Here is a 15984-nt window from a genome sequence, read left to right on the forward strand (position 1 = left end):
GGTCCAGTGGGAATGCAGTGGCTGTATAGAGGACTATCAAGCGTGTGGAGAATTAGTACAATTCCTGACGATTGGAGAACAGGAGACATTGTTCCCATCTTCAAGAAAGGCAATAAAAAACTTTGTAAAAACCACAGAGGAATAACCCTTGCCGGCCGCGGTGGCCGTGCGATTCTAGGCGCTGCAGTCCGGAACTGCGGGATTGCTACGGTCGCAGGTTCGAATCCTGCCTCGGGCATGGATGTGTGTGGTGTCCTTAGGTTAGTTAGGTTTAAGTAGTTCTAAGTTCTAGGGGACTAATGACCTCAGATGTTAAGTCCCATAGTGCTCAGAGCCATTTGAACCATTTGAATAACCCTTATGATTCATACAGACAAGATTTTTGAAAGAATTTTACTAAATCGAATAAGTGAAAAGATAGAAAAGGAGCTGAGTGAAGAACAGCATGGGTTTAGGAAAGGAAGAAGCACGATCGACTTGATATTTTCTATCCGTCAACTGATGGAAAAAAGGAGTATAACAAAAGGCTGATAATGGTTTTTATACAGGGTGTTACAAAAAGGTATGGGCAAACTCTCAGGAAACATTCCTCACACACAAATAAAGAAAAGATGTTATGTGGACATGTGTCCGGAAACGCTTAATTTCCATGTTAGAGCTCATTTTAGTTTCGTCAGTATGTACTGTACCTCCTCGATTCACCGCCAGTTGGCCCAATTGAAGGAAGGTGATGTTGACTTCGGTGCTTGTGTTGACATGCGACTCATTGCTCTACGTTTTGGCAGGCATTGTTGGTCTTGATTGGGCACCATGTTCTTCCACCTACGCTCAATGGAGCACGTTATCATGATTTCATACGGGATACTCTACCTGTGCTGCTAGAACATGTGCCTTTACAAGTACGACACAACATGTGGTTCATGCACGATGGAGCTCCTGCACATTTCAGTCGAATTGTTCGTACGCTTCCAACAACAGATTCGGTGACCGATGGATTGGTAGAGGCGGACCAATTCCATGGCCTCCACGCTCTCCTGACCTCAACCCTCTTGACTTTCATTTATGGGGGCATTTGAAAGCTCTTGTCTACGCAACACTAGTACCAAATGTAGAGACTCTTCGTGCTCGTATTGTGGACGGCTGTGATACAATACGCTATTCTCCAGGGCTGCATCAGCGCATCAGGGATTCCATGCGACGGAGGGTGTATGCGTGTATCCTCGCTAACGGAAGACATTTTGAACATTTCCTGTAACAAAGTGTTTGAAGTCACGCTGGTACGTTCTGTTGCTGTGTGCTTCCATTCCATGATTAATGTGATTTGAAGAGAAGTAATAAAATGAGCTCTGACATGGAAAATAAGCGTTTCCGGACACATGTCCACATAACATATTTTCTTTCTTTGTGTGTGAGGAATGTTTCCTGAAAGTTTGGTCGTACCTTTTTGTAACACCCTGTGGACATAGAAAAGGTATATGACTCAGTTAACAGGGAAAGACTCTGGGAGGAAATGAAGTAGATAGATATAGAAGATGGTTACATTAATGTAATAAAGACAATGTACAGAGGACACAATTGTAGAATTAGAACACCATTGGGCAACTCTGAATGCTTCGAAATAAGACAAGGACTTAAGGAAGTATTCTATCTCCTGCACTTTTTAATGTTGTGATGGAGGGAATGATCAGGGCAGTTAAAGATATAGTAAAAGAAAAAGACAAAAAGATGATTTTTTGCAGATGATATGGTAATATGGGGTGATAGAGGTAGATGTAGAGTTACAGCTTGATGCGTGGAAGGAAACAATGAAGTAGTATGGATTTAAAATAAATAACGATAAGAGTGAAGTGATGGTATTTGGAAGAGAGAAAGGGATCAACGGAAATATTGCCTTGAATGGAGATCCCCTCGAAGTCGAAGAAAATTTCACTTATTTAGGGAGTGAAATATCTAGGGATGGAAGAATAGCCAACGAAATTAATAAGAGGTTACAGAAGGGAAGCAATTTCTACCAAACAATAAAACACCTGATCTGGAATAAGGAAGTTTCAGAAAGAAGCAAGACTTCTTATGTATAAGAATTGTTACTTCCATATTGTCACCTATGGAGGAGAAACATGGGCAATGACAGAAAGGGACTGGAGCAGACTGCAAGCAGGGGAAATGAAATTTCTCAGAGCAGTTAAGGGAAAAACAAGAATGGACAGAGCAAGGAATGTAGAGATTAGAAAGGACCTTAAACAAGAAAGTATGAGAGAAGAAATTGAAAAAGAGATTAAGATGGTATGGGCATGTTAAAAGGATGCATGGGCACTCTCCCCAAAATTATGGAAGAACTAATGATGGATGGGAAAAGACCTAGAGGGCGCCCAAGAACACGGTGGAAAATGGGAGTGAGAATATCTGTAGAAAGGAGACGTGTGACCTGGCAGCAAGTGGAGGAAGAAAAGTGGTGGGAGGACAAAGCCAAATGGAGAGGACTCGTCAGCACCCAGACCCGGCAGTAGCTGGAGCGGGATTCGGAGATAGACAGACATCTAATAGTCAATCACCGATCATTTCGAAGTTTTTAGTTCACTTGATCAACCATGTCGTCGGTCCGAGTACCGGGACTGCCACTCCGCTGTTCATCGAGAACATGTGTGCGACCATTTTGAAATTCTTGACGCCATTCTCGAACTTGTTCGTTACTCATTATATCAGGTCCGTACACTTGGCATAACTCAGGATGGATTTCAGCAGCCGAGGGACCCTTTGCCAGCACTGCGGTAGTTTCCTAAAAGGTCAGTAGACAGCGTTGCACCCGTGAAACTTCATTCAGGCCTACCATCAGTTAAATGTTGGTCAGCAGGCATAGTTTTGGAGTACGCCTTATAGATGCCTGAAATTCATGAAATTTCGATTGAGATGAGTAATTTCGAAAACCTGTTTCCCCTCAAGAGTATGATTTTACAGTGAGTTATTCAGTTTCGTTGACAGCTAAAAAAGTAATTAGGGTTGCATTATATATACACTTTTTTAATACAGTTTCAGTGCAAATTTAAATTTTAGAATTTTTGTTGTTTTTGACCCATGAGTTTGAACTTCATCCTCTTTGTTGTGGAGCGTATTCCCCATCTCTAGCTAGGTCCTTGCTACTTCCATCGATTCTAAACTGTTCGCGGTGGAAGTTTTCCAATCCAACAGTCGCATCTTTGAGCCTTTTTGAAAGTCGTTGGATAGCTGGAGGGCTTTATTGACTTTGGTGTAGTGGCAAGGTTAATCTTGTCTCGCGGATCAAAGCGAGTCTTCAGACACTCACTTTGTGTTTGACAGTGCAGCAGTACAGAGATGTAATCTGGGTGCGCCAATAAACGTTTCAAACGAGATCTGCGGAGCAAGAGCTACGTCGCGTAATTTGTCTCGGGCGTCACAAGACTTACAGCTTGCGCGAAAACAGCACTAAAAAAAGTTGCATGTATCTTGCCACCATCTAAGTTTTTTAGCTGTCAGCAACACGTAATTCTCTGTAAATCCTTTACACTTCAGAGGAAAATAAGTCTGCGAAATTACTCATCGAAGTCAAAATTTCATGAATTTTAGGCCTATTAATTACTAAATGTGGTTACCGTGGCCGCGAGTCTGACTTCCGCTCAGGGATCGAGACGAAAGAAATGTTCCGTATTTATTTCATTGACAACTATAATAAGTCATGGACATTTACCTAAAATTTATTAATACAGATGTTAGACTGGTGTACGTACCACGGAAGTGGAAAAACAGTTGTGCTAAAATAGTACGTCCTGTTTGCTCAAAAATATGGGGACAGTTTTTATGGACATTAATGTGAAGTGCGTCCACCCATCGTCTTTATGACGGCTTGGAAACTGTTGGGGACGCCTCCAGTGAGGTGTCTGAATGTCTGTGGAGGAGTGGAAGCAGATTCTTCGAAAGCCAAAACGAAAGACGGTAGTGATGTTGGACGCTGGGATTTGGTTGGTTGCTTGGGGACCGTCCTGGGATTTGCCTGAAGCGTTTTAGAGAAATCACGGCAAACCTAAATCAGGATGGCCGGACGCGGGCTTGAACCGTCGTCCTCCCGAATGCGAGTCCAGTGTGCTACCCATTCCGCTACTTAGTTTGTGAGATCAGGTCCGAAGCTGATGTTCTAGCTCTTCTCAAACGGTCAGGTCGGGACTCTGGGCAGGCCGGGAACCCACAACCAGTGCCTCGCGGATGCTGCTTTATGATAGGGAGCATTTTCTTGTTGAAAGGGAGCATTGTCTCCGAAGTCTTCCTCTACTTCACACTGTACACAGTGCTGTAAAAGTTCATATCCTTCGGATCTAGCGATTTTTTAGGTGAAGGGGGCAACATCCCAACCACGAAATTGCCTCCATATTACTCCTACTCCTCCTCCTCCTCCTCCTCCTCCTCCTCTGTACCACCTCATTATTGCCGCTACACATGATTGCAGGTAACGTTGCCCAGACATTCGCCAACCAAACCTTTCTGTCGGTTTGCCGTATGGTATAGCGTGATTCGTAACTCCAAATAACTCGTTTCCAGTCATCCACTGTATAGCGGCGTCGCTCTTCACATCACCTCAAGCATCACTCAGCACTATCTACAGAAATGTGTAGCATTGTCAGGAGTTGCTCGATTTTTTTGTACCGCATTCTTTTTACAATACTGGCCATTAAAATTGCTACACCAAGAAGAAATGCAGATGATAAACGGGTATTCATTGGACAAATATATTATACTAGAACTGATATGTGATTACATTTTCACGCAATTTGGGTGCATAGATCCTGAGAAATCAGTACCCAGGACAACCACATCTGGCCGTAATAACGGCCTTGATAAGCCTGGGCATTGAGTCAAACAGAGCTTGGATGGCGTGTACAGGTACAGCTGCCCATGCAGCTTCAACATGATACCTCAGTTCATCAAGTGTAGTGACTGGTGTATTGTGACGAGCCAGTTGCTCGGCCACCATTGACCAGACGTTTTCAATTGGTGAGAGATCTGGAGAATGTGCTGGCCAGGGCAGCAGTCGAACATTTTCTGTATCCAGAAAGGCCCGTACAGGACCTGCAACATGCGGTCGTGCATTATCCTGCTGGAATGTAGGGTTTCGCAGGGATCGAATGAAGGGTAGAGCCACGGATCGTAACACACATGAAATGTAACGTCCACTGTTCAAAGTGCCGTCAATGCGAACAAGAGGTGACCGAGACGTGTAACCAATGGCACCCCATACCATCACGCCAGGTGATACGCCAGTATGGCGATGACGAATACACGATTTCCGGCGGGGTCAGGGATTTTCTCTGCCTCGTGCTGACTGGGTGTTGTGTGACGTCCTTAGGTTAGTTAGGTTTAAGTAGTTCTAAGTTCTAGGGGACCGATGACCATAGATTTTAAGTCCCATAGTGCTCAGAGCCATATGAACCATTTTTTGAACGAATACACGCTTCAAATGTGCTTTCACCGCGACGTCGCCAAACACGGATGCGACCATCATGATGCTGTAAACAGAACCTGGATTCATCCGAAAAAATGACGTTTTGCCATTCGTGCACCCAGATTTGTCGTTGATTACACCATCGCAGGCGCTCCTGTCTGTGATGCAGCGTCGAGGGTAACCGCAGCCATGTCTCCGAACTGATAGTCCATGCTGCTGCAAACGACACCGAACTGTTCGTGCAGATGGTTGTTGTCTTGCAAACGTCCGCATCTGTTGACTCTGGGATCGAGACGTGGCTGCACGATCAGTTACAGCCATGCGGATAAGATGCCTGTCATCTCGGCTGCTAGTGATAAGAGGCCGTTGGGAATCCAGCACGGTGTTCCGTATTACCCTCCCGAACCCACCCATTCCATATTCTGCTAACAGTCATTGGATCTCGACCAACGCGAGCAGCAATGTCGCGATACGATAAACCGAGATCGCGATAGGCTGCAATCAGACCTTTATCAAAGTCTAAAACGTGGTGGTACGCATTTCTACTCTTTACACGAGGATCACAACAACGTTTCACCAGGCAACGCCGGTCAACTGCTGTTTGTGTATGAGAAATCGGTTGGAAAAAGCACGTATCCTCTCATTGCACTCTGTCCAGCTTATTTTTAGTATCCTTCCACACATCATTTCCATTGTTTCCGGGCGCTACATGGCCTGTTTCATTAACACCGATGTTTCAGAGCCGTATAACAATAAACTCAAGACAGTTCTTTTGATGCATTCTTTCCTAGCTTTAATATTTACGTGCTTGCTTGTCAGAAGCAGTTTCTCGTTACTGAAAGCATGTTCAGCGAAGACAGTTCTTCTGTGTGCTGCACGTATTGTCTTGATTGTCAATGCCGGCTGTGTAGCAGAACCGACTACATTGTTGTTTGATTTCATCATTTTATTATACCACTTTTAGTGTGTGTGTGTGTGTGTGTGTGTGTGTGGTGTGTGTGTGTGTGTGTGTGTGTTACGACGGCAGTTATTTCGAAGAAACCGATTTTCGGCTATACCACTTCAGCCCGTCTGTAGAAAACCGTCAAAATAACCGGTTTATGAAATAACAGATTTAAAATTTTTTTATTCCTATTATTTCGCATAATAAATGTAGAAATCAAAGATCTAGAAAACGTCGCTCCCTCATTTTTAAGATATATACAATCAAAACATTAAATCACAGAAGGCCGATCGGAGTGGCCGAGCGGTTCTCGGCGCTACAGTCTGGAACCGCGCGACCACTGCGGTCGCAGGTTCGAATCCTGCCTCGGGCATGGATGTTTGTGATGTCCTTAGGTTAGTTAGGTTTAACTAGTTGTAAGTGCTAGGGGACTAAAGACCTTAGCAGTTGAGTCCCATAGTGCTCAGAGCCATTTGAAATCAAATAAGCAAATAACGGAAAACTTAATCCGTTCACCGTCAGCTGCTTTTCGCGAAACGTAGTAAGCAGTTGAACACTACAAAAAGCATTCCCCTACTGATTCTCATTTATTGAATCTTTGCTCAAAAATCATGTTGTAATCGAGGATCATACGACTATTTGCGCATTACGAATATTCAGTGCTAAAGGATGAAAATATCATGTTAATTTGCTCATTTTCAAGCAGATAACGGCATACTATGTAGGTACATGCGGCACATCAGCTACTTTCTATTTTTGCTGTAAATGAAGCATTGTACTTCATTGCTACGTAATTTCATAAAATATTTCCGGACTGGAATTGATGCCATTCTGATATACAAAAAATGTCCAACGGCGACATTGAGGCCTTACCAAATAGACCAGAAGAGGCAAGTCTTGGACAGTGCACGTACACGCATACCACCCAACAGGCCACGCCTCATCTACATCTGCATGGATGCTCTGCAAATCACATTTAAGTGCCTGGCAGAGGGTTCATCGAACTTCACAATTCCATATTATTCCAATCTCGTATAGCGCGCGGAAAGAATGAACACCTATATCTTTCCGTACGAGCTCTGATTTTCCTTATTTTATCTTGGTGATCGTTCCTCCCTATGTAATTCGGTGTCAACAAAATATTTTTTGCATTCGGAGGAAAAAGTTGGTGATTGGAATTTCGTGAAAAGATTCCGTCGCAACGGAAAACGCCTTTCTTCTAATGATTTCCAGCCCAAATCCTGTATCATTTCTGTGACACTCTCCCATATTTCGCGATAATACAAAACGTGCTGCCCTTCTTTGAACCTTTTCGATGTACTCCGTCAGTCCTACCTGGTAAGGATCCCACACAGCACAGCACAGCAGTATTCTAAAAGAGGACGGACAAGCGTAGTGTAGGCAGTCTCCTTAGTAGGTCTGTTACATTTTCTAAGTGTCCTGCCAATAAAACGAAGTCTTTGGTCAGCCCTCCCCACAATATTTTCTGCGTGTTCTTTCCAATTTAAGTTGTTCGTAATTGTAAGGACTAGGTATTTAGTTGAATTTAGGTCTTTTAGATTAGACTGACTTATCGTGTAACCGAAATTTGAGTTCCTTTTAGTACTCATGTGAATGACCTCCCACTTTTCATTATTTAGGGTCAACTGCCACTTTTCGCACCATTCAGATATTTTTTCTAAATCGTTTCGCAGTTTGTTTTGATCTTCTGAGGACTTTATTAGTCGATAAACGACAGCGTAATCTGCAAACAACCGAAGAGGGCTGCTCTGATTATTTCCCAAACCGTTTATACAGATAAGGAACAGCAAAGGGCCTATAACACTACCTTGGGGAACGCCAGAAATCACTTCTGTTTTACTCGATGACTTTCCGTCAATTACAACGAACTGTGACCCCCTCCGACAGGAAATCGCAAATCCTCCTGGTGACAGGTACTTTGTCCCAGCAGTGCTGTAATAGTTCTTATGCCATATGTTCGTTGCTCATTTCTGTCGGCATTAGTTTTAAAACAGCATTGATGGCTTTTCCGAAATATTTCAAAGCAATGCAAATTTTACAAAAAAAATACTTTTTATAAATACTTTTAATAATGAAAATATTCAGCTCCGCTGCTATGGCTAATCCATATGTCCGTTTTTATCTGGTTGTTAATGAAAACAAAAAATGCCCGTTATAACTGAGACCATATAAATACGGAAAAATAACGGTTATTTAGAACTGAAATATCGCTATCGGTATCAACCGATCAGGTTTTTGCCATCCCTAATATGTGTGTGTGTGTGTGTGTGTGTGTGTGTGTGTGTGTGTGTGTGTGTGTGTGTGTGTCGGTTGAGACGGTGGTAAGCAGTGTACTTCCTGCGGCAGGTGTGTGCCTCACGACGGACGTGGACACGCTGCTATTCCACATGAACAACGCGCGCTACCTGCGCGAACTGGACTTCGCCCGCGTCGACTTCTACGAGCGCACCGGGCTGTACCGCAAGATCCGACAGAAGGGAGGCGCCGTTGTCCAGGGCGCCTGCACCATCCGCTACCGCCGCTTCGTGCGGCCCTTCTCTAGGTTCAAGATCACCTCCAAGGTAAAAACACACTCGCTCACACTTACTGCTACTACTACTACTACAGTGCGCGCAAAATAACGGGGCCGCTAGATGCGCAGTGGGCAGGGCAAGCGTGGCGAGGGCGGTAGTGGGTGGGTGGCTGGTGGGAGTTCGTCAATGCACTGTAGGGGAAATGCTAAGCGCTAGAGGAGCACTGCGATCCAAACCGTAGCCTACGCTCATAATTTCGGTAAATAAGTAAAGGATCTCCACACCCACACTTCCATGGTGACCATGAAAAAACATCAACCACCTCTGCTTTGGCAAGTACCCAAAAATAATTCCTATGAAAATGCAACAAAAGCAGCGATTTCTTTTCGCCCTACGTGTTGAAGCATCCCCAACTCTCTTGTGGTTACCTTTTTAGGTAATCCACGTCGACGTCTGCTCGTAGATACGCATCGTCGGTTGGTTTTCCGGCTTTGCTTCTCGACGTGACAGCGACGACTCTCCGATGAGGTGCAGGCCTTGCGTTTTGCTATTACTGCGAGTCTTGTAAATATCGCTTTTATTTAGTAATTTGCCCGGCTAAAACTCTCCCCTTTTGTGATTAAGACAGCCTGCGCCACCTTTCGGAGGGAGTGGGGACGTCAAGGAGTCACAAAAGTTCATATTAAGCAGTCCGTTAAACACGTAACCGTTAGCGTATTAGTTAATGCCTACGCTTTCCGCTAGATGGTGCTGACTTACTGCTGAATAGCTTTGGTTCCGTAAAACCTTCACTGATTAGTACTAGGTAAATGAAATAAGCACAACATTCTTGTATTTCACTTTCACTCTGTATTCAAGGATTAAGATGGTGATGGATGATGGTCTATTTAAAAGGTTCCTAGCCTGGAGGAATCTAAATAGTCCGCAAATGCCGATATGCAGATTCGCAACTATCGGTACACGACACTTTCAAAAGTCCACACATTAATATCTGAATACCGGTACCTATGAATTCACTCGTATCAGCAGATAATTTGAGTTTCTCTCGTCTATATGACCGTAAAGTTCCAATCTAGCACTAAAGTCCTAAAATCCCCTTAACACTCCGTTGCTACAACAGTCAGAGATCGTACACTACATCACTTTTAATCTCTGTAATATTCTAACAGTTTATCGTGAATCTTAACACGATAAAGTCCAATCTAATTGTCTCGCTGACTGACACGGGTTCCCCGCCCTTTAACGAAACAATCAAGGAAAGAAGGCGGCAATAAAGACGATCAGACCTTTTTATAGGTTTTCATCACAAGAGTTTAACGTCACTGCCTTCTCCATGACGGAGATTCCGTGGCTTTGCTGTACTTAGACGCTAAACTACGTGCTGATATACTATAATTTTGATCTGCAATTACCGAACTCTGATTCTACACTATTTTCCCCTCTAAAAATTCTATTCTTAATTTTAAATTATCCTTTATATAGTTTTTATCACTGTAAACCGAACCGATGTGTTACATTGTTCGTCATTTTTAACTTTGAGAAAAGGGTCACGTGTGGCGAATTTTGAATAAAACCTAAATTTCTCTTCTTGCTGTGTTAAAATTCGCTCTTTTCCTAAAAGACAGCAGAGTTCATACAACGTCTCCTCACCAACAAATTGTGCAGACGAACCTACGAGAAAATTGACTCAATGGTTTGCTTGGTTTATCACGTGAGGATCTGAGGCCAAGGAATGTGAATAAGCGCATCCCATGTACAAAAATACGAGGCGTGTTTAAGTAAGGTCCATTTGGACATAAGTACACAACGACAGGTTTTTCAAAATAGTAAATTTATTTTCGAACAGTACATACTTCACTTTAGTTTCGACATAGTTGCCAAGTTTGTTCAAACACGTATCATACCACTCAACCAATTTTAAAATACCCTCTTCATAAAAACTTGTCGCCTACTCCGATAACCAAGAGTTCACTGCTGTTTTCTCGTCGTCGTCGTCGTCGTCGTCGTCGTCGTCGTCGTCATTGTAACGGTTGCCACTGAGGTGGTGTTTGAGGTGGAGGAATAGATGTTAATTGCTCGGCGCAAGGTCAGGACTTTAGGGTGGGTGGTCTAAAACTTCCCAGCCAAAACTGTCCAATAAATTGCGGGTCTGACCTGCAGTGCGAGGTCTTGCATTGTCATGGAGAAGGACAATTCCTTTTGTCAGCTTGCTGCGTCTTTTGTTTTGAATAGCTCTGTGTAACTTTCTCAGGGTTTGACAGTATGCTTCTACATTCATAATGTTTCCTCGTTGCATGAAGTCGACCAACGAAACACCATGCCTATCCCAAAACACCGACGCCATGATTTTGAGCTGGGACAGAGTCTGTCTGGCCTTCACCTTTACAGGCGACTGTGTGTCTCCATTCCATGCTCTGTTGCTTCGATTCGAGCGTGATATGCGAAACCCATGTTTAGTCTCCAGTTACGATCCCACTCAAAAAACCATCACCTTCTTCGTGATTGCAAGAACTTCATCGCACACTCAAATTTTTGGTTTTTGTGGTCCTCTGTTAGGAGTTTCGGGACCCAACGGGAGCAGTTTCCTAAACTTTGGGTGTTCAGGAACAATGTTGTAAAGCACTGATTTCGACACGTCAGGATATCCGTTAGTGAGACTGTTATTGTGAAGCGCCTGTTCTCACAAATCCTCGCTTCAACTGAAACCACCAAATCGTCTGAAATCAAAGAAGGGCGACCGGAGCGGTCCTAATCATGGACGTTGTCATGGCCACCTTTGAATTCTCACTCTCACTTACGCATTTTTCTTTCACTCATAACAGTATCACCGCACACTTCGCAAATCTGTCGATGAATTTCTGCAGCAGACAGGTTCCTTGCTGACAAAAACCGTACCACTGAGCAAACCTCACACGCGGCGGCCGAGTTTATAGTCTTAAACATTTTGAAAACACACAACAGAACCGTACAGGTTAGCTACAGAGCTGAAACTGAGTACAGTTGATACCGAGGCAAGCCGGTACACGACGCACGCCCTCCTTGTGGTATGCTCGCGAACTGCTAGTGTCTACAACAAAACGGACCTTACTTGAAAAACACGCCTCGTAAATGTCTCTCTTCACTTATATTGTTCCAAAAACCTACAGCATTTCTCATTGCACCAGTTATCGATGGGCCTTAAAAATTATTCTTTCATCGGAAAAGTCTGCAGTTAGTGGAATGACACGATAGATAATGAAATTCTACTTAATAACCATATGGCAAAATACTCGTCTCCTTGCGTGCTATCGTTTGCCAAAATCTCTTTTCGATCTCTCATACCGTTTATAGGACAGAAGATTGTTGTCGATATTTCATTCTGGATTTATCACAAATTTGTGTGCTACGACAGCAATTTCCTCGAGATTGCAGACACAGATCTCTACCTAAATCTAAAGAAAAATTCAGTATGTTAGCTAAATTTCATATGCAGCAACATATTATGTAATACGCACCAAACGCTAAATCATAGAGACCCTTATTTTTCATTGCAAACTTTTTCTAGTTTCACGCAGTGTCTTAATTAAACGCAAATATCACAATAACTATGACCATTAACGAAATGATGGGCAAGTCATGATGAAGCTGACATACAAAGCTATAAGAAACGCAAAAACTATTTTTTTAGCAAATAGTTTTTGTAAAATCGTTTGACAAAGACTGCAGGGCGTGCCCCTCGATTCTGTCATCACAGCGCTTCGCTGACCAGACGAAAGGGGGCAAACAATAGGCCTCCCCTTCCGAACAAATGAACAAACTCGTCTAGCGCTTTGGACGAAAATTGGGCATTGTACATCGGCCACCGTAACCTGCACGAACCCCCTCTTCTCGTAGGCAAAACTGAAGTAAAAAAAAATCACAACGTACGTTTCTATACAGGGTGCTTACAGTATCACAGATTACTGCAGGACGTACTATTGGTCAAAACTGTATGTCCAGAAACCAATACCTGTGGAGATACTTTTAGTATTCGGTGGTGCAAGTCTTATTACTGTTGCAGTTCGTTGCTCATGTCTGAATCTCTGTAATTTGCAGAACACTGATTTGGCGGTGGGGTTAGTAACTTTAAAGTAAATCGGTCAAGTACTTCTCGAGATTTTTGGTAACAATCTTTCCCCGTTATAAACTCTTATTTTGTCGTTATTCCTTTAGCTCTCCTCGAACAGTAAATTCAAATTACTACAGTTGAGGATGTATCAAAAAGAATCACCCGATTTGGCACGCCAATATTTCTAAAACAAACATATTCAATGATTTTTTTTCTTTTTGATGAACAGGAAACTCAGTTCTTTCCACACCTATTCATAGGCGTTAAATATACCCCCTTGAAATGCACGACATATGTCAATGCGGTATAGAAATTGTTCCCACACTACAGCGAGCTTGTCTTGAGTTCGCCACTAGAAATAATGACATACAGTCAGGTCTGGCGATCTCGAAGGCCAGTAATGAAAGGCTGAATCATTTTGTCCAGTATGACAGATCCGTCGTTCAGTAATCCTTTGATTCATAATTTCCCGTACTTCCTGATGCCAGTGTGGCGGTGCCCCATCCTACTAGTAAATGAAGTCGTTCGAATCAGTCTAGAACTGTGGAAAAAGAAAGTTCTCAAGCATATCGAGATACGGGCTTCCTGTAACAGTATTCTTGGCAATTAAAAATGGACCATACACCTTTTACCGTGAAACTGCACAAAACACATCAAATTTTGGAGAGTCCCTCTCATGTTGTACAACTTCTTGAAGTTGTTCCTTACCCCATATTCTCGCATTATGGCAATATCTCCATTTAACTGGAATGTTGCCTCGTCGCTAAACACTGAGCGTGGAAGAAAACTGTCACCCTCCATCTTGCCAAGATAGAAATTACAGAACACACGTTGTTTGACAGCTTCACGACGAGCTTGCACTCGCTGAATTTTGTATTGTTTCATGTGTAAACGTCGACGCAACACACGCCAGACGGACATCGGGGGCATGTTGAGCTGTCGAGCTGCACGGCGAACGGATTTCTGCGGACTACTTGTGAAATTATGGTGGATGTGTTAGACTTCTGTGTCAAATACTCGGGGACGATCCGGCGATTTGCCTTCACACAAACAGTTTCTCGGAATTGTGCATGCCATTGTCTAATGCTCTGTGCTGCAGGAGGATCCACACCATACATAGTACGAAGGTCACGCTGAACAGTTATTAGTTATTACAGACCCGCACTGCGCAAAACGTAGAATACAAAACTCTTTCTGTTGCCCCGACACCATTTTTACTAGAACTGAATTGGGCGCACGCTGCTGCTACCTAGCGGGAACCGTGTAAAACACTATAGAGTTTGCTCAATAGTACGTTGTTCACTCACATATCTCAAGTAACGTAATAGTTATTATTTTTTAAGAATCTGATTATTCTTTTTGATGCACCCAGTCTATTACCTACATGTATGTATAAAGTCAGATTAAGAAATCTTATGTAGACAGCTACCTTTCTCTTTTCTTCGAGGTAGTGTAAATCGCCAAGTCACACTTCAGCTTTAAGCATAGTTCCGCTGTCATTCCCTAAGTTCAATGGCAGTGGTCTCCAGGCCCGAATTATGATGGCAGTGGTCCACACAGTTTTTACAGTACGTGTGTGGATCACCTCCATGAAGGCAAATTGAGTACCTCATTGCCGCCACATTATCCCCTACTACAGTGTTTTCTGCAACTCATGACCATAACTTCACCAAGAAGCTCAATCAGGCACGTGCATTAGTTTTTGACTTGATTCTAAACCATTTCAGGTCAGATATACTAATCTTGAATAATGACCATCTAATTTATACGGCACATATTTCCGGATGTTACGGATGAGATATAAACTTGTTCATAAGTTCAATCATGACCATTTGTGTGCTAAGTCACTAGGATGTTCATGCGTTGTAACCATAGCTAAGCAAGTGCTTAACAATTACGTCTTAAAAAAAATTCTAGACCTAGTCGTAATAATGACTATGCTGGCTTTATATTAACCTTCCCCCTCCCAAGTCCGTTTTAGGTGATTAAACTTCATGCTTATGCACAAAAAAATTTCCTAGATAGGCCATACCTTGTAAGCACATGATGTCCTCATATCATGGCCAATGAACATAAATGTTAAGACAGTCGATCTAAGTACGTTCTGTACAGGTTAACATATATGCCCTTTTCCTCAGCTACACCTTTTATTTCACTTTACTAGTAAATTCAAGATCAGGAGTTAAGTTCACGTCTTGTCCCAACAAGTAACTATCATACAGTTTATGCGCAGACGCAAGGTATTGTGTCCGCCTAAGCGGGCTTCGGTCAGTTCCAGCACAGGGCTCGTGTTTGCCGCAAAGCGGTCGCGAGGTGGGGCCGAGGCAGTGCCAGATAAGTTTTACATTCTGACGATAATTTATGGATCTGTAGTTTTAGCTTGACGAGGTCCACTATGGACAAACGATAGATGCTGTTATTCAGAAGAAGGTTGGGTTATCCCGACTGAAACCTAGGTAAATTTCTAGGTACACGGTGCAACTGAAGCTGTTCATTATTAAAATTAACTTCCAGATGTATTTTGGTGAGACTACTTCACTACAATCAGCATTCAGAATATCTAGGGGTTACATTGGACCCGACAAAGTCCTTCGAGAGGCATCTGGAAAACATCGCTGCAAAGATACCAACTAGGAAAATCATCTTTCATCAGCTGTGCGGAACAACTTGGGACTCCGCTGCTGGAACCCTGCGTACTTCGGCACTTCAACTGTTCTACTCTAGTGCGGAATATGATGCTCCTAACCGCAACTCCCTATCCATCAAGACGCGGTCATCCTAGAAAGAAACCGGCTTCGATCAAGAAAACCATCCATGAAAACAGCCATGGAACTGCAAACGTCTCAGTTCAACTTAACTCATGGGAACGAGTGCCCTGCACATTGATAAAACTTCCTGCATAAGAAGGAACCCTCCCTCCCCCTCTTACGCCTTTGACTAGTCGCGCAGAATATAAACAATAATTTAACAG

The 15984-nt window shown here is 43.1% G+C and overlaps 1 protein-coding gene across 1 annotated transcript in view; it reads left to right on the forward strand.

The window, feature by feature from the left end:
- The window catches only part of LOC124606208 (protein THEM6-like), a 115711-nt gene that overhangs the window by 83057 nt on the left and 16670 nt on the right, over positions 1 to 15984 (forward strand). Inside the window, exon 2 of the mRNA XM_047138180.1 lies at positions 8760 to 8974. Coding sequence (XP_046994136.1) covers positions 8760 to 8974 — 215 coding nt within the window. The remainder of the gene's footprint in view (positions 1 to 8759; positions 8975 to 15984) is intronic.

This window comes from Schistocerca americana, chromosome 3 (assembly GCF_021461395.2).
Source record: "Schistocerca americana isolate TAMUIC-IGC-003095 chromosome 3, iqSchAmer2.1, whole genome shotgun sequence".
In the NCBI taxonomy this organism is placed as follows: Eukaryota; Metazoa; Arthropoda; class Insecta; order Orthoptera; family Acrididae; genus Schistocerca; species Schistocerca americana.